Source organism: Octodon degus, unplaced genomic scaffold (genome assembly GCF_000260255.1).
Source record: "Octodon degus isolate 3935 unplaced genomic scaffold, OctDeg1.0 scaffold00002, whole genome shotgun sequence".
Classification (NCBI taxonomy): Eukaryota; Metazoa; Chordata; class Mammalia; order Rodentia; family Octodontidae; genus Octodon; species Octodon degus.
The window spans coordinates 19,997,440-20,016,097 of NW_004524578.1; the positions used below are offsets into that span (position 1 = coordinate 19,997,440).

Below are 18,658 nucleotides of genomic sequence, written 5' to 3' on the forward strand. Positions count from 1 at the left end.
CAGTGCAGTTGCTTAGTTCACAGGTATCAGTATATATAGTTAGTCAGGGTGAGAATCTTTCCAATTAACTGCTAGATTCAAAAATCTTCTGGAGATTCTTAGGATCACTGCCTTGCCCATCTTTTACATATAACTATATGGCTTGTCACTGTCATGTTTCCTAGCTCTTCTCCTTTCCCTCTCTTAATTAGTTAGTCCTCGAGTTCCTGCTTTCCTTTTACTTGTATTATACCTTTCTATTTATATTTCTTCTTTTGAGTTCTTATACTAGGGAAAGTATACTATGTTTAGTGTACCTAGGGGTGGGGCCAGCACATCATGCTGTGCCAGGGATCAAACCCTGGTCCCTGCACTTGCCTAAGCAGGTACTTAGTCTGCTGAGTTATCTCACCAGCCCTCACTGTATTTTGATAATATCTCATAGAGACATTCATGAAAAAGGACTGTCAAAACTGCTTCAGAAAGTGGCAAGAATGAAGCCAAGTATGGTGATACACACCTGCAACCCCAACATTCAGGAAACCAAGGCAGGAGAATCACTGTGAGTTCAAGGCCAGCCTCTATTTACTGTCAGTTCAAAGCTAGCCTAGACTACACAGCAATATCCTGTCTCAAAGCAGTTGCCTTGTTTGTTTTTGGTCTTTTTTTATTTTATTGTATTTTTTTGGTTGAATTGTTTTTTAGGGGAGGTTTTTTTTTTGTTTTTGGTGCTGAAGATCCAACCCAGGGCTTCCAGCCTGCTAGGCAAGTGTTCTACCACTGAGCCAAATCCCCGGCCCTTCCTGTCTCAAAACAAAACAAAATAAATAATAAAAAAGTATCAAAAATGACAGGATAAAAAAAGATAGGATAAGTGTGTTCAAAGTGAGGGAGTATATTTTGAGGGAGATTTAATGGTAATGTGTCTTGTACTGTAATTTTATTTTATTTCTTTTTTTTGTGAAACCGAGGATTGAACTCAGGCCCTCGCGCTTGCCAAGGAAGTGCTTATTACACTCAGCCATCTCCCCGGCCCCTTCGTATTATAATTTTAAAAATGTAAATGCATACCATAGTATTTGACTAACTCTTGTATAACTTGTTTTTATTTAAAATAAAACCCTCAAAGACCACTGAAGGCTACCAAATTAGAAGACTTGGAAGAAAACAGAGCTGAATCCCTTTTTTTTTTTTTTTTTTTTTGCGGTACCAGGGATTGAACTCAGGACCCTGCACTTGCCAGGCAATGAATCCAAGGGATTCTTCAGGTGGGGTCAATTAAGTCCAAAGATATTACTAGCAACTGCAACAGAACTGGGACAGAAGACTTTTCCCTAACTATGGCAGCTTCTCTAAGGGGAGATGGCTCTCTTTCCCTTTTGTCCACAGCAGAACATTTATGTGAGCCAGGTAAAGTCAGTACAGTTGCAGATGAAAAAACCCAAAGGCTCACAAAAACCACAGCAAAACAGATTGCACACTGTGGACTCTCAGAGGGGTTGGGTCAAAGGCCCTTGACATAAAAATGTGTAACACCTGTATCTGGTACAGCAGCAATTGTGGGGACTCTGACTTGTAACCAGCTCTCAGAGAAATTACAATCTGGGTAAAATACAAGGGCTTAACTGTTTTTTTCTTTTGAGTGAGTAAATTCAGATGAAAATCAGGAAATCAAGAGATTACTGCATAAATTCAGTGACACCATCATGATCATTTTCACTACAAACATTGTTCCCTAGCACATTTTTCCTACCTGTCCCCTGACAAATTTGCTCATCCCCTGACAAATTTTCTCTTCCCCTTTTCCCAGTTCTGTTTCTGCACCTGCAAGACTTGACAATGACCTTCAACCTGCAGACAAAGAGTGACACGTACACTTGTATGCTCACCCACCTCCTTGGTCTCCCATAGTTGCTTTGGCAATGGCTTCGGGACATTTAGCAGATTCTCCTCTTTCAATGGGCCAGGGAAAGGCACTACTAAAAGGGGAGAAAACAGTGTTATAAGGGAGCCATCTTACCTTTGGCCAAATAAATTATCTGTGTAAAAATGATTTGCTTAGGGACATTTGCTGGCCAACTGCTGGGGAAGGTGCTCTGAGCATCATGGTGCAGGTACAGAGATAAATAAGACGTGGACCCAACCTGTAAGGAAGTTATAGCCCAGCCTGGGCCTGAGGGCAACACCACAGCCACATGAAGTCAGGGGATTCTCAGAAGGCCACAGTGTTGTGCCATGCTGGTGAAGGCAGCAAGAACTCAGGAGGCCCTGGAACCTGGGCACTCAGGCAGTCTCTTAGAGGCACAGGAAAGGGCATCCCAAGGGAACAGGAAATAAAAACAAAGCTTAGAGACAGAGGAAGTTGTGGGCAGCTATGAATACACCAGTGCTTTTCACTTGCAGGACTGGCCAGGGAGAGGGGATGGTGGGAATGAAATGTAAAAAGTGAGGCCAGAACAATGAGGGCTCTACAGGCTGCAGTGGGGTATGAGGAGACTCAGGGATCGAGGAGAGATTCAAGGAGGGAAGGGAGAATGAAGGAGCAGGCAGAAAAGCCCCAGTGGAGCTACTCAGGGATGGGTGAGGATGGGGAATTAAAGGAACCGATACCCAGTGGACTGGAGGCTGTGGAGCTGAGAGGGCCCCAGCTTTAACACTGAGGTTAAACACAGATGCTGAGCTAAGCCATAAACGAGTGAAAGCTTTTTGTTGTAGAAATGAACCAGAAGACAAGAGCTGGATCTGGGATCAGGAGGGGATCCAGCACCAGACACAGACTCTGCAGATCTACGAACACTATTAGGGCCCAGAGGCCACATAGCCCCAGTGTGACTGTCATGCCTGTCCTGTCCTAGCTCCATGCATGGAGAAGTCACTTAAAACAGGGACCAGAACTTCTGAGTAAATTCTGAGAAAGGGACTTGAAACAAATGCTCTAAAATAAGTTTACTGTCTATATAAATAGAATGTGGAATACAACTATAATTGTGGACTGCTAGCATGAATGAAGTGTGGATGGGGGACATTTTCTTGGATAGCACCTTAAGAGCCCAACACAGTACTTTTCACAGGCAACATGCCCAGTGTCATCCTGAAAAGTATTACTTAGGCTATATTTCTAGGCTTTCTTGCTGTGCCCAGGTATCTCTCAATCCTGACTGTCAAACCACTCTCTTGTTCTGTACTGGCAAGATTGGAACCCAAGGCCTCAAGAACCACACGCTCCACCACTAAGCTACACCCCAGTCTGAAATACTCTCTTTTAAATACCTTATTTTGTCTTTTTTTTTCCTTCCAATGTTATTAATGGTCTAATCATGAATAAAAACTACTTCAAAAATGTAAAACCTGGGCCAGCCATATAGCTCAGCGGACTAAAGCCCACAGGGTTCTATCTCCATAGTGCTGTGCTGCTCCTGCCCCCAGGGCATGCTGAGATGGCGAATGAGACTCAGAGTAGTGGTGCACATCTGTAATCCTAGCGCTTGGGATGCTGAAAGCAGGAGAATCACTATGAGTATGATCTGTGTAGTGAGACCCTGTACTTAAAAAAAAAAAAGTAAAACCCATGCAAAGCCTTGCTTCACTTGCCATGGTGGCAGGTGTGTGTGTGTGCGTGCACGCAAAGTAGTGCCTTGGAGATGTAGGTCCTACAGTTGACTCTCTGAGTTGGAGCAAGAATAACAGGCTCTGAGAGTCTGCTCAAACCAACTGTTATAGTTTGTGTCTAGATACACTCATAAAGTTTTCAGTGGTGGCTGAATCTAGAGTGTGTGACTGATTTATAGTTCAATGCTGGGATTAAGGATATTCACTCATCCTAGGGAGTGTAGCCTTCGTACAATATAAAAAACAAAAAAAGGCTTGCTCTCTCTCTCTTTTTTTGTCTCTCTCTCTCCCTTTCTCCTTCCCTCCCTCTCTTCCCTTGTTTGCTTTTGCTGTCTTCTGCCACCATGAACTGCTTCTTCTATGGAATGCTCCTATGCCAAGTCATCCTGCCTTGGATCCAGTCAATTATGGACTAAAATGTCCACAAACTATGAGCTAAATAATATCTTTCGCTTTTTAACTTTGGGCGTCAGGTATTTTGTCCTAGCCATGAAAAAAGTAACTAAGATACTAACAGAATGGGAGACCATGAAGAGAAAAGCACTCTGGGCTCAGGATGCCATTCAGTGGTACAGTACTTGCCTGGCATGCTCAAGGCCCTGGGTTCAATCTCCAGGAATGAATGGAAAAAAAGAAGAGTAGAAAAGGGCCCTATAAAATAATTCTAGATGCCATGAAAATTTTCAAGGGCTGAGTTGGCAGTAGCTTCACAACTCAGGGCTGTTTCTCAAAAGACCTTGGTTACACGAATATGGTTGGGACAGGCTCCAGCAGCTTAATAGGAGTTGTTTTCTTTGAAAGGTTAATTGTTTTTAGTTTCTTCTCATATCTGAGATTTCTTTTTTTTTTGTTTGTTTGTTTGTTTGTTGATACATTTAATGTCAACATTTGGGGCAATTTTTAATATACTACAAAAATGACATTAATAACACCTCTATATAATAATATTTAAAATAAGAAAAATGGAACCCTTTTATACCATAGTTTCAAAAACTATTCTTTTTTTTTTTTGAGATGCCTAAGAAACTTTATTTTTTATTTTTTTTTCTTTTCAAAGTTTTAATGATAAACATATAGCAATGAGACAGTTTCAAATCAAATCGAAAGTACAGTTTCAACAAATAATACACTGCATACATTCTTCTCAGTGGTTAATTGCTGTACTATCTGAGATTTCTTGAGAATTCTTCAAAGAATTCACTGGGGAAATGCAAATGACAGTGAAACATTTCTTTATTTCTGTCCTAGTAGATTAGCTGTTTATTGATGTCTCAACATTTTATGATTCTATTCAGTTAAAATGGTTTGCTTAGAAGTAGAATATAGAGAACAGTGACAAACAGTGTCTCTTCTGTAAGATGTTCCTCATTTATCATATTCCTAGGAGGCTTATCTCTGTGACATAAACCTCACTTAGCTGTTCAGTTTCAGATTATGAAAATTAAATTTCAACATAAAAAGATTTAGGGAAAAGGAAACAGTGCCCAGTACTGAATGAATAAACAGTACTGGATCCTCATTTGTCAATGACTTTGAGTATCATTTTGGCAGATCTCCAACATGATTTTAATTGGCTTTATAAAGCTCAGCACCTTCTGAAAATTGTAATTCCATTTTGCATTCAATATGCATTCTTCTTGCACTGTTTATTTAAATTCATCAATTACTGACTTACAAAGGTTTTCTCAGTAGGCAGAGGCAGTGTTGTGGAAAGAAGGATACTGGGTTAACTAAGTATTTAAGTGACTGATCCATTCATATTTTCATATGGCTACAACTTTTGCTCCCCTGTACAACCATGTGAGACTGGAGACTGGGATAACAAGGAACCTTTGTAACCTAATCACTCATTTCCTTTCTCGTGGCCCTGATCGTGGTTAGTCTTGTTTCTAGGGCAGAAAAATAATCTAATCAGCAGCTGTCAATCTTCTGGAAAGTTCTAAAACATGAATTAGGCTGTTCAGAGAAGGTTATGCCCAGATCAGCACCCCACCCTGACATAGGTAAGCAAAATCAGCTCCTACCTTCCCTGGGCCCATCATTTTCCCCATCACAGAAACCTACAGGAAAGAATAAAACACTGTTACATGCTTTCATTTGCATTTATTCATGAATTCATAATTTTCTGACTTGAAAAAGGCTTTTGAAATTTGAAAGCAGTTTTGATACATCAAAGTTCATTCAAGGTACTTTTGTATTTGTACACCAAAAGTAGATGTAGTTATTTTGAGTCTAAAGTTGGTGCCAGGGCTGGCCCAATAGCTCAGAGGACTAAAGTACCTGCTTAGGCTGAGCACAGTGGCCTGGGTTCGATCCTCAGCATGCTGTGCCACCCCCCCCCCCCGGGCTTGCTAAAACCAGTGATTGAGACTGGGCGTGGTAGCGCATGGCCTGTAATCCCAGCGCTTGGTAGGCTGAAAATAGGAGAATCATTACAAGTCCGATCTACATAGTGAGACCCTATATATCCTGTAGATCCTGTCCTAAATTTTAAAAAATGGAAATAAAGTTGGTGCTAATCTGCTTTTCTTTCTCTTTAAAACTGTCCATCTTAAATTTCCTTACTGCCTCTGTCTGGAGAGAAGAATAATTTCTTCTTTCTTTTTTTCCTTTTGGTGGAACTGGGGATTGAACTCAGGCCCTTGTGCCTGCCAGGCAAGCAGTTATTCTACTAAGCTATCTCCCTAGCCTGAGAAGAATAATTTCACCAAAGCCGAAGAACCTGTCTTCAAATCACAGAGCACAGAAGTAGAACCTAAATACTCCTCCTACTGCTGTTTCCTGGGGAAAGCCAGAGCCACTGTGGATAGCATGGAACAGGCTGGCAGCTCCATGCTGGAGGCTATTTCCTGCTACTTATCTGTATTTTGCTCAGTCAGGTGGTGTATCTGGATTCCAAGTTGGTTTAAAGGGCATATGTGATAACTATTCACAAAGTTTTTAAAAATTTGACTTGGCAGAAGTTCTGGCTGAACAAAGAATATTTAATCCATAAAATATCCTACAGATGACGAAGTATAGAATTTCCTATCCCTCTAAATTAAAACTAAGGAACTGAACCAAAAATATTATATCTTACCATGCTCCTTAGGTCACCCATTACCCCAAATGAGAACAGAATCAGGTCAAAATTTTAAGTATAAGCCTTTAAATATAACTTACAGTTTAGACAAATTTCTTGGTAAACTTAAGCTATAGATTAACCTCATCAGCCCATAAAAATTAAATACTATCATCTAATAATTTTCCATCCAACATATATTTACTAAGTTCCTATCCTAAGTGTGAGTAGGGGGCAGGTAAACCAGGGTAGAAGAAAAGATGGACACGACAGCAAATTCCATAATGCAGGCAGAAGACAAAGTCTTCATAGTGCCTTGAGCAGATCCATAAAGGGAAGCACACCTCCAAAGCCAGAGTTTCTCCTGCGTCCACATAAACAGAATCTAAACAGTGATCGAAAAGTGTATTTTAGTACATATAAAGACCATTTGGGCACGCTTGATAAACTGCAGATTCTTGGATCCAATTCTCAAAGATACTGACTCAGAAGGTATGGGAACTGGCAGAGGAATCTATACCTCTAATAACCACCTCTGGACCTCTGCCTCAGACACCTAGGCCTGCTCTTCTGAGAGACTTGGATAAGGCTGTGGCTTGGGCTGTGTGAACAGGGGAACATTAGAAAGCTGGGAAGCAAGGTACACAGAGACAAAAGATGTGGCTCTACAGTCAGCACTGTCCAAATGAGAGGAAAGAAATTCCCAATTCATATTTTAGCTTTTTGGGAAAGAGCAGGGAAGTTGACCATTCTGATCAGTAAAATGTGATTATACTATTTAAATATAAAAACTAAACAGTCTGACATGGTATGTTGAAGCATCTCCTCATCATCAAGACCACTCTAGGTCTAATCACTAAATCCAGAGTAGCCTTGCAACATGGAGACTCAACCTAGGACCACCATGTGAAACTGCCCAGAGGATGTCCACCTCCTGTGACATCCATTAGTGTCCCTTCTCATCAGACTGGACAGAAGACAAGTATGGAACTTGTGGCAGGCACTACAGCACAGGGGGAAAGGGCATACAGCCAGTGTTACTGTTTGCTTACTATGTGCCAGGCACTTCACACAGATGGCCTCATGTTAACCTATGGGTGGGCACTGTTATCATGGCCAAGACCATACTGCTAGTTCTAGGGCTAGACCTTTGGTCTGAGTATCTTCAGAGTGGCCACATCCCTAACCAATTTGCTATACCCAGAGGGACTGAGAAAACTGGAGATAAGAGGGCAAGGGATACCTCAGTGAAAAGACAGGAGGAGGAGGAAGAAGAAGAAGAGGAGGAGTAGTGGAGAAGAGAGGAAGATGTGTGTGGCAGCGAGGGCACAGTATGGCTATAACAAAAGATGGACAGGATGGGAGGCAAAAAGGGGTGGAGTGGACTGGGAATCTGCCATGAGGTGGAGAGTCCCGGTCTGAGTCACAGTTAAACTTGCCAGGCTGTTCTTGCAATAGATGTGCGACAGACAGAAAGAGAAAAGCATCAAGTCACGGAGACCAGGTAGAAAAATTAATGAAATGGTCAGGCAAAAAGGAACGAAGTAGGTGGCAATGAGGCAGATTAGCGAAAGCAGAATGTGGCTACACTGGGGGAATAAGGGCCAGGGAATGAGGGTAATTAAGAATAACCCTGAAATTATGCTTCACACACCAGGGAATGGAGGTGTGATAACTGATGTGACATTAAGCTAGCACATACTCAAAACATTCAAGTTAGATTTTTCCTACTAGACTAAAAAATACCAGAAGATACAACTATAAATAAAGAGTTAAAAAACAAAAAAGGAACAAGTTGTGACTGAATATTTGGAAACAGAAAATTAATTCACATTGCTCCCATGGGGGGGGGGGAATGGGACAAGGATGACCAAGGTCAAATCTGTGTTCCAGGAAAATAGTGCTATAGAGGGCCAACCTAGCTGAGTATATCTGAGACCACATTCCTCCTATGCTGTCCCCTGCCTGGTGGGTCTAAAATAACTCCTTGATGCTAAGTGTAGGAGGAGGTAAGGGGTGGGTCCCTTCACTAGAATATGTCCTGGAAGAAACTCTGGGATTTCAGCCACTCTGTCCTGGGCCTTCCTGCCATTCCCAGTGACATCTTTAGAACTAGGGTGCTTATGCCAGTGAAACAAGGGCCCTTAACAGACCCACATCTCTTAGAGTTATTTGTATTTTAAATCTCTCCCTTGACTCTGCAGGCCAAAGTTTAGTGCAGGTTAGGAGGTCATGGAGGTACTTGTCCCCACCTCCAAAGGAGGAGCAGGGACTGCAGACCCCACAAGATGATAGCACCCACCACTCTAAATCGAGAGGAGACTCTTCCCCCTTCAGCCCCAGGCTGTGGGACAGGCTTGCACATCTGAGTGTCTACTAAACGACACTTGAAAAAGCACACACTGCCAGGAAAATAATCAATGTTTCTCTTTATAATGGTTCTTGGATAGTTAAACAAGGAAAGAAAAATTATAAGAATCTGGTTTGGTTGTAGAAATTTATTTGTCATTTATAACTCCTTATCATTCATGTTTAATTGTTGTGTGACTTAATAACCATTATTAAAAAATTACTAAACATGTATTAAATTAATAACTTTATTTTCTAGGGACACAGACTTCTGCTCACTGCTCCTGTGGTTCAGCTGTGAGCTGATGCTCCCTTGTCATCACTCCCAACAGTAACAATAGTGGTGCAGAATTACACCACTACGCCAGAGGAACGATTCCCAGGAAAGCACAGTTGTTATTGCTCTTCCTCCAGAACCTAGATCTGGGCTTCCACTGTAATTTCCCATCACTTTTTAAATCTTTATTTGGTTGGTCTTATAACAAGAATTTTTTTTTGTGAAGCTAGTTAGTATTTTTAAAATAAAAAAAAATCCAAAAGGAAAGAAAATGAAAAACTTTAACGAATTACAGGAGGAAAATATATAAAGCTATTTAAAATAGCTCCCACCAACAAATATAATTCTCCATAAATAATTCCCATCCTTGGAGACTTGAATAATATTTTAAACACACTAACTTTCCCATGTAAACACATCCATATTTGGGCGTGTTTCTGAGTTCTGCAATCCTTGTAGGGGAAGAGCACACTGGCACATGGACCGATATCTGAGCACATCTGGGTTGGACATTTCCATGGATGTCAGACTCGGACTTGTACTGATCCTCCTGTCTTCAGCCTCCCCAGCTCTGGGATTTCAGTGTACCACCATGCCCAGTCTCCATGGCTGTTTCAGCACACCCAGGGGTGGCCGGTTTGACATGTGGTGCCAGAGATCGAACCCCCGTCGATTTGCCTAAGTAAGCTCTTAGTCCACTAAGCTATCTCACCAGCCCTCGACCTGACAATTTCTGTTGATTTGCAAAGGAAAAGTCACCAAGATTTTTGGGTCACCTAGGGACTCTGGTTTAGGGTTTCTTCCCCTGCCCTTCCCCCTCTTTTTTCTTTGCTTTTGTTTTTGGAGATGGTGTCACTATGTAGTTCAGGCTGGCTTTGAAGTCACTAGGTAACCCTGGTTAGCCTTGAACTCATAGCAATCCTACTGCCCCAGTCTCAAGAGTTCTGGGATTACAGGTGTGGACTACCACACCCTGAAAAATCTTCTTCCTTTCTTAATCTTCTGTCTGCCTGGATCAACATTTATGTTCCTTCACTTTTTTTTTTTTTTTTCTTTTGTACTGGGGATCTAACTCAGGACCTTGTACTTGCCAAGCAGGTGCTTGTGCCACTGAGCTATACTACTGGCCTCCATTTTTCTTATTCATCCTCATACCTTCTGATATTTCTTATCTCTTCCCTCAGAGGCTACACCACTCAGCATAAATACTTTAGGTAACCACCTTAGCAAGCCTCAAAGACTCCTTAAGCCACTACTGGTTCCCTTGTTCTGTCTAGGCTTCTGCTTCCTTCTGAAGCCCTATCGCACCTGTAGACACCTCCACTGAGCACAGGCCCTGAGTTGCCGGGCTTTGTATATGTGCTCCCCTTCCCAGAGCCTGCAGCCGACCTGCTTTGTCCTCCCACACACCCACCTCTATAAGCAGTGAGCTCTACCCCATGTCTGATTCTGATACCTCTACCCCCATATTCTCAAAGCCTCACCTATGCAGGAAAGATGGGCAGAGGCCCCCACCCAATGCTGAAAGCTTTCAGACTCCACAAGCAAAGTCTACTCTGGAAACATATAAATCATATAAGTGAATGGAGTCCTCCCTGAACTGCACCCAGGGAACAAATACAATAGCTGTTACCATCAAACCCCATCCTTCCACACACAAGGAAAAGATACCATGAATGTTTCCTTAGCAAAGAACAGATATTAGACTTTAAATAGTCCAAGAAGTAAAGAAAACCAGAAAAACTGGTATCTAGGTCAAAGAGTCTCAATTCTTCTGGGAGTCAATCGATATATGGAATAGGTAACTCCAGACTCTTGTCTTTTCTAGTTTATAAACACCAGAAAGGCAGGCTTAGAAGGCCTCTGGTTTCAGGTGCATGCTAGACATCAGCACTCAGAGTGTTTTTTAGCAAGATCTCCATACATGTAAGCCACTGTATGACATCCTTGTATTTCTCCATCAATGAAGGCTCCTCTGTGCCATGCACTATGTTAGGTATCAAAGAAAACAAGACAAGTAGTTAAGAAGCTGCCTTTAAGAAATCTACTCTAGTCAGGCATAAAGTGCAAACCTATAATCCTAGCACTCAAGGAGGCTGAGGCAGGAAGATCCCAAGTTTTAGCCCAGTTTAGATAATTTAGCAAGATCCTGTCTCAAAATAAAAGATAAATGTGGCTGAGGATAAAACTTCAGTGTCCTAGGGGCCGGGGAGATAGCTCAGTGGAATAAGTGCTTGCCTGGCAAAGTCAAGGTCCTGAGTTTAATCCCTGGTACTATCAATCAATCAATCAATCAATCAAAACTTCAGTGTCCTTGGGTTCAATTTCCCAGTTTAAAAAAAAACAAACACAACAAAAACTACCCTAAACAAAGAGAAAGAAATACATCTCCATAAGGAAGCAGTCAAGTATGGCAGATCATAAGAGTACATGCACAGTAGTAGTTGGAACACAGTAGTTTGAATCAACACAGGGTGAAAGGCCAGAGGGACAGAAACATGGATATCAGCTGAGGCTGACAGACCCACAGGGTATTGGCCAGATAGGGTAGGACTGAGTTATGATAAGAAGAGATGCCAATAGGCTGGAAGAGCAATAGAACCCAAGTGGTTCACACAGCTGAAGAGCAGGAAGAGAGGAGCGAGGGCCTAAATTCTAAGGCACACATTGCTCCTAGAGGACTGTACTCCTTAAGTTGAGAGGTAGCACTGAGTATCTCAACAGGAGAATGAGAGGTGCAGATCCAGGTTTACTCTGGAAACAGATGGCAGGAGGCTGCCTTCCTTCCACTCCTCTTACTCCTGGCCCTGTTCCACTGCATCCCTCAAGCCCAAGGTAGACGGGATGGTGCCACCTCTCCTCCACTCTGTTCTGTACCCCCAATCTCCTGGAGAACAGACCCCACACTGGCATGTGCTACCTCATTCTGAAGCTCAGTCATAACCGCTCCATGGACCCACAAAGAGGAGCATTTTCCTGTTGCCTACCCTGCGGAACCCACCAAAAAACTGGAGGGGGGGGGGGAATGAGACTGGAAAGGGAGACAGTAAGGAAGCCACTATGAATGTCTCCATGAAGGGTGATGAACATGGGCAGGGAGGAAGTGTGAAGGCCAGATATGCCCACAAGGGAGTGCTCTCGCCAGGGAAGAACCTGGGAAGACACATCCTAATCTCACCTCAAATGCACACACTCCCCTGCCCTGGACTTTTCTCCTAAAGCCCTCACAGTGAAGAAGGTCATGTTCTCCATAAGCTTTGCTCTCTGGAGTGCTGTAGGCAGGGACTGTGCATCTTACCCATGTATGGGCCAGGCCAGGCTGATGGGCCCCCTCCTCCATAGGGGTCCTGGGGCTTGGTGCTCAGCGCACTTGTGTGAAGAGCAGAGTCGGAATTGGTCCTAAGGGGAAAGGAGAGATCTGGCTGAAAATCCATTTCCGCAGTGACATGCAGCATTCTTTGCTGAGTATTACCCATAGGAAAGGCGGCAAGAATGGGGATTTGCAATCATCCACGCAAAGGGGAGGGACCCACCTGAAGTCCCTTATGCACAAGGTCACTATACCCAAGGAAGACTGGTTTATACTCAGATAGCCTGACACTGAAGCAGATGGCACGGTGACTGTGACAGCTAAATGTGATATGTCAACCTAGATAGATTAAGAATTACCCAGCAAATTAGTAGAAAAGTGGTGGGTGTGTCTGAGGGTGACTGACAGGGACACTGCAAGCTTTGAAGGGAATGGGGCTGGTGAGATGGCTCAGTGGTCTAAAGCACCTACTTAGAACAAGCTAAGCTGAGCAAAGCACAGGAACTGCAGTTCAATCCCCCAGCACCACATGCCAGCCAGCCCCGCCCCCTGGTGGGCTGAGCTGGACACACACACAAAATAAATAAATAAATAAACAAAATTAAAAAAAAAAAAAAAAAAAGCTTCGAAGGGAAGACCCATCCTGAATGTGGGTGATGACAACCAACAGGCTTATAGCTGGGATGACAGGTGGCCATTCTGCATTCTTCTGCTTGATTCTACAGGCACCCGCTGTGAGCCTACATTTTTTATATATATTAAATCTGTGAATTCTAGCTAATAGTAATGATCTATTTCATCGTGGAGGGCCCTGGAATTATGCCTTCCCTATGGGACCTCCCTTTTCTTCTTCACAAGTCAAGATGGCTGTGGCCAGTATGTTTGGTGGCTATATCAGGTTTTCTACACCTGAGAATACCTGGTCCTATGGAAAAGACCTTCCAGAGTGATGGTTCTCAAACACTTCCAGGAAAATGCAACATCAAGATTATTTTCAAAATAACACCACAATGTTCCTTGTGCTCCCCCCAGCCCTGGGTACCCACAGCACACTGGGGTCTGACCTCCAGTATCCACATAGCTGATGCCACTCTAGACTAAGAGTGGAGCAGAGAAGCCTTCAGGTGCTTTGGAAAACAATGGTGTGAAACCTATTCTTGGTTTCTTAAAAAATAAAATTATGCATCTTTAGCAGACACACCTAAATGTAGCACCAGCACCTCTGCAGATTCAAGGACACTCAGGTGCACATTAGTCAAATGCAGAGACAACAGATCAAGTGTGGGTACAGATTGATATTAGACCATAAGGAGTTACAGTTAATTTTGTAAAGTGTAATAATGGCATTCTGGTTATGTTTTCTTTTTATTTTTCTATTTTTCATTTTTTATGTATTTAGTACAGGGTCTCATTACACAGATCAGACTTGTAGTGATCCTTCCTGTTTTTCAGCCTTCCAAGCGCTGGGATTACAGGCACACACCACCATGCCCAGTCTCAGTCGCTGTCTCAGCATGCCCCGGGGGGCAGGGCTGGCACAGTAGGCTGGGGATTGAAACCCCGGCCCCTGCGTCTTCCTAAGCAGGTATTTTAATCTGCTGGGCTATAAGGCCGGCCCTAAGTTTTCCTTTTGAAGGCTCTCATTAGTGTTGTACTGTTAGAGACACTTGCAGGTGAAATACATTGTGGAATTACAGTGTGAGGTAGGGGCAAAGAAGAAACAAGACTGGTAGAATGGAGGTCAAACTGAAGCTAAGTGACAGGCCCAAGGGGCTTTTCACAACCTTTTGTCTTTTGTGTATATTTAAAATTCTGTACTATGAAGTTTTTTTTATTTTTATTTTTTTTTCTGTATTTAAGACAGGATCTACAGGGTCTTACTATGTAGATTTGACTCATAGTGATCCTCCTGTTTTCAGCCTCCCAAGCACTGGGATTACAGGTGTGCACCACCACACCCAATCTCAATTGCCATCTCAGTGTGCCCCAAGGGCAGGACTGGCACAGCAGGCCGGGGATCGAACCCTGGCTGCTGTGCTTTGTCTCAGCAGGCACTTTAGTCTGCTGAACTATCAGGCTGGCCCACTATTAAGTTCTTGGAAGGTTTTTTTAAAATACCCAATCTCTTTACATATCAGTTCAGAAGCCCTGAACAAATCATTTAGCCTCATCAAACAGAAAATGACATTCATTTCTATAGTGTATTATAGGACTAAAAAAACTGATGCATGGGGCCGGGGGGATAGCTCAGTAGAATGAGCACTTGCCTGGCAAGCACAAGGGCCTGAGTTCAATCCCCAGTTCTGCAAAATAAAAATAAAAATAAAAAAACTGATGCAGGAAGAACACTTCCTCCTGGAGTGTGACCCAACATGATCATGAGAACAGCTGATGCTTACTGAACACTAACGCTTTCCATGTATTATCTCATTCAGTCCTCACAACTAGCCCATGATGGACATGATTATCTCCATTTTTCAGATGAGCAAAACTAAGGCATATAAATGTTCAATCTGTTCAAGGTCATGGTAAGAGGCAACCCTGGAGATCATACTCCAGGCCTCATGTTCTTATGCTGTGCCATACTGGGCTCTGCACACCAGTAAATGGGGGTTTGTTGTTAACATTCTACACAAACATTATTGACAAACACACTTGGAAGCTGGACACACATCCAGAATATCAGGAAAATAAATTTACTTTTATTGGAAATGGCCCATGTACCTGTTAAGAGCAGATGTTAATCTGAACCCAGGATGCTTTTCTTCTTTCCAAAGAGGCTGCTGTCTTTAGAAACCAGAACAACATAAAAGGAAAAAATGTTCAATACACAGGAGCCAAAGAAGACCTCAGATCTGAATCTGTGAACTGGCTCTTCTACTCATCTAGCTGCCTGACCTCAGAGTCACTGAAAAACAATCTATGCCTTGCTGATTTTGCTCTTCATTGTTAAAATGAGGCCAGACAAAATGATTTCTCAGGCCTGGCATCTCTCATTTCCAGGATAATTACCACAAACCCTAAGAACAGGGTTACTTAGCTGGGTTTGCAGGAGTTAACAAATGGGCAAATAAGCACCTTTGAATGCCTTTTGAAATTGGCCAAACCTCTGACTTCTCTCAAGGGGATTTGAGGTTTTAGACCAGATGTGTCAAAAATTACTCCCAATATGTATCTTAAGTTCCTTGTCAACCTGGATGCAAGAATTTTGATACTTTTTCTTGGCTATACATAAGAGAGTCATCAGTTTAAAACAATACTTTTTTCTGATTTAAGATAAAATATTGTAAAAAAAAAAAAAAGATAAAATATTGTATTTATCCTAAAAACTTGAGTGTCAGGATTCCTGAGGATAGCTAAAAACCTACTTGAGGTAGGGGCTCTTTTTCATTTCTGTGCCCCTCCCCAGGCCAGACTGCATTATCTGCAGTAAGTACTCATAAGTGCTCAGTCAGTATTTGCCCAGACAATGGAAGGAGAAAAGATCTCAACCAAGAGACTTGAGGGTTCCTGATAGATAAATCATAGATACGCACAAATCTGATCATGTGATCTTAAAATGATACCACACATGTAACAATGCAGTAGTTCTTTTCAGTTAATTTCATAATCTTTCATCCTATAGATGAAAGATTATGAAATCTTCAAAAGAAGTCAAAGAGACTCTAAATCAAACACACTGCATGAATACCACTTTAGGAGCCTTTCATTCCTTGTAGCAGGTTTTTAACACATCCTGAGAAAAGGGGTTTATTTCTCCATGTCTCAAATATGTATCAAATCAAAGCATGCTGTTGGTAAATGTATTCCAACTGTGTTTCTGTTTGGTTTAAGTATGAAGATCTAGATTTACTTAAGTAAGTTTTCACTTTGTACTTTCATACAAGCCCATGATAATACATAGAAAAACTTAAATTTTAAGCAGATTGTGTTTTATATTAAAAATTTCTAAAACAACAGTCAAGGTAGATAAAGTAAAACCATAATAGAAAAAAGCTCATATCTTTCAAGATATCTCAAGATATATAGCTTGCTTACCTTGGCCAACTCTCATCTAGGGGCTGTGAAGAATAATTGGCTCCAAATGTGCTACCATCAAAGTAGAATTTTTAATAAAGGAAAAATAAAATTAATGGAAACTTGAAGCAGAATTAAGAGGCTAAAATTGTGAAGAGTTAGACAACTGAGGTCTGGCCTCTTATCTTTATGTCTATACCTGACAGCTCTTAAAGCTTACTCTTACCAACTTCTGTAGGAGTCTTTTGCTGTCTTGTAACCAGTATTGCCTTTGCACAATGGATTTGGGGCACTTATGTTTGCCTGACCAGCTTCCCTTGTTTTCCCACTCCACACCTGGTTAGGCCTCCTGTCCCACAATCACACCAAACCCAATTATTTCCTGTCAAGCTACATCATACCCCTGGAGGCAGTGACTGGCCAGGGTGGGCTCAGTCCAGCAGAAGCCAGCAGAGTATTCCTGCTCCCCAGACAAAGCAGTGCCCTCACTGGAGAGGCCACAGGCTCTTTTAATCTTGTCTATGGAAAACTTGTCTGTGGGTGAAGTCAACAGAGATAAAGTCTATGACAGTACATGACTCCTTGGATCTAGTCCTTGGCTTCCAGTGACATTAATCAATAAATTTCCTCTTTCCAAGTTCAGGTGAATCCCTGTTACTCATTATCAAAAGAGAGCTGCCCTGGATTTATGGAGAAATGTAAACTTCCTGGTGTTGTTAAAGGCTCTCTTTATAAATTCTGTATTATTAATTGGGACTAGCATAGGGTAGAACATATTCCAGATAAACCTAGAAGCCAAGAGAATGCTATACAATACCTGCTGAACACAGGATGCTATCTGCACTGACTTATATATTTGTACCTATAGAATAGTCTTAAGGTATTATCATTATTATTATTATTATTATTATTATTATTATTCGTGGTACTGGAGATTGAACCCAAGGTCCTTACACTGAGCTATATCGCTAGACTTTTAAAGTTTTTCTTCTTAAATTTTGAGACACAATCTTACTAAATTGTCCAGGCTGGGCTTGAACTTACTCTTCCTGCCTTAGCCTCCCAGGGGCATGTGCTAGGATTACAAGTATGTGCCACCACTCAAGGCTTCAAAACATTTGTAATCTTATTATTCTCTTGCCAAAAATCTTTAGTTTTGTGCAGTGGCAGTATCATAGCCAACAAGGTTTGGCCAAGGTGAAATTATTGCTAATTTAAAAAATCTTGGGTGATTCTCTTCCACCTGAAAAGCAACAGCACCTTTGTTGGCCTGGTAACTGTGGTCCACAAATAGCTACAAGGCACTGATCTTCTCCTCCCCACTGTTGCTGGTCTGGGTTCCACACAGAGCCTGGCTCTTCCTGCTTCCTCATCTATGCTCCTGTCACTTCCCCTTCCTCTTCTAGGTGAAACACAACCTTTTCCAAAGCCCTGCTCACCCTTTATCACCTTCACCAAATCCACACCCACTCTTTTAGTCTCCTATATTAGTGTTGGAGAAAAATAATACTTGGTGGGTACCACTAATACTTTGTCTTGGCTAGGTAAGCCAAGACTTTATTTCTTAAGGTAAAAATCATAAAGATGATACAAAGTATATATTAGGCATCAGAAATGTAAAAACTGAATGGGTATAGTGGTGCATGCCTGTAATCTCAGCACTTAGGAGACAGAAGCAGGAGGATCACTGTGAGTTTGAGGCTAGCCTGTGCTATACAGTGAGTTTGAGGCCAGCTCAAACTACATAGTAAAACCCTGTCTGAAAAGAAAGAAATATGGCTAGGGAGATAGCTCGGTGGTCTAAGTGCCTATCTGACAAGTGCAAGGACCTGGATTTGATCCCATACCACTGAAACCAGGTGTGGTGGCACACACCTATAATCCCAGCTCTGGGAAGACTGAGACAGGAGGATCAGTAAAAGTCTGAGCTGCATAGTGAGACCCTATACTAAATAAATTCTAACAACCCTGGAAGGCAGATGATACTATCTCCCATTTAACAGCTGGAAAAACTGAAGACCAGTCGTGAAGAGTTGACAAATTGAGGCTCACAAAG

The 18,658-nt window shown here is 42.1% G+C and overlaps 1 protein-coding gene across 3 annotated transcripts in view; it reads right to left on the bottom strand.

Annotated features, from left to right (window-relative positions):
- Positions 1-18,658, bottom strand: part of Crtc3 (CREB regulated transcription coactivator 3) — a 130,849-nt gene that overhangs the window by 26,825 nt on the left and 85,366 nt on the right. For 2 of the 3 annotated variants that reach the window (XR_002820243.1, XM_004623317.2), the window contains exons 4-8: positions 16,624-16,685; positions 15,310-15,372; positions 12,574-12,674; positions 5,613-5,648; positions 1,873-1,958 (exon numbers count right to left, since the gene is read on the bottom strand). Coding sequence is in view for 2 of the 3 variants with exons in the window: in XM_004623317.2 (XP_004623374.1) it covers positions 1,873-1,958; positions 5,613-5,648; positions 12,574-12,674; positions 15,310-15,372; positions 16,624-16,685 (348 nt within the window). In the remaining variant the exon portion in view is untranslated. The remainder of the gene's footprint in view (positions 1-1,872; positions 1,959-5,612; positions 5,649-12,573; positions 12,675-15,309; positions 15,373-16,623; positions 16,686-18,658) is intronic. The other variant, XM_023710586.1, reaches the window with a different exon arrangement.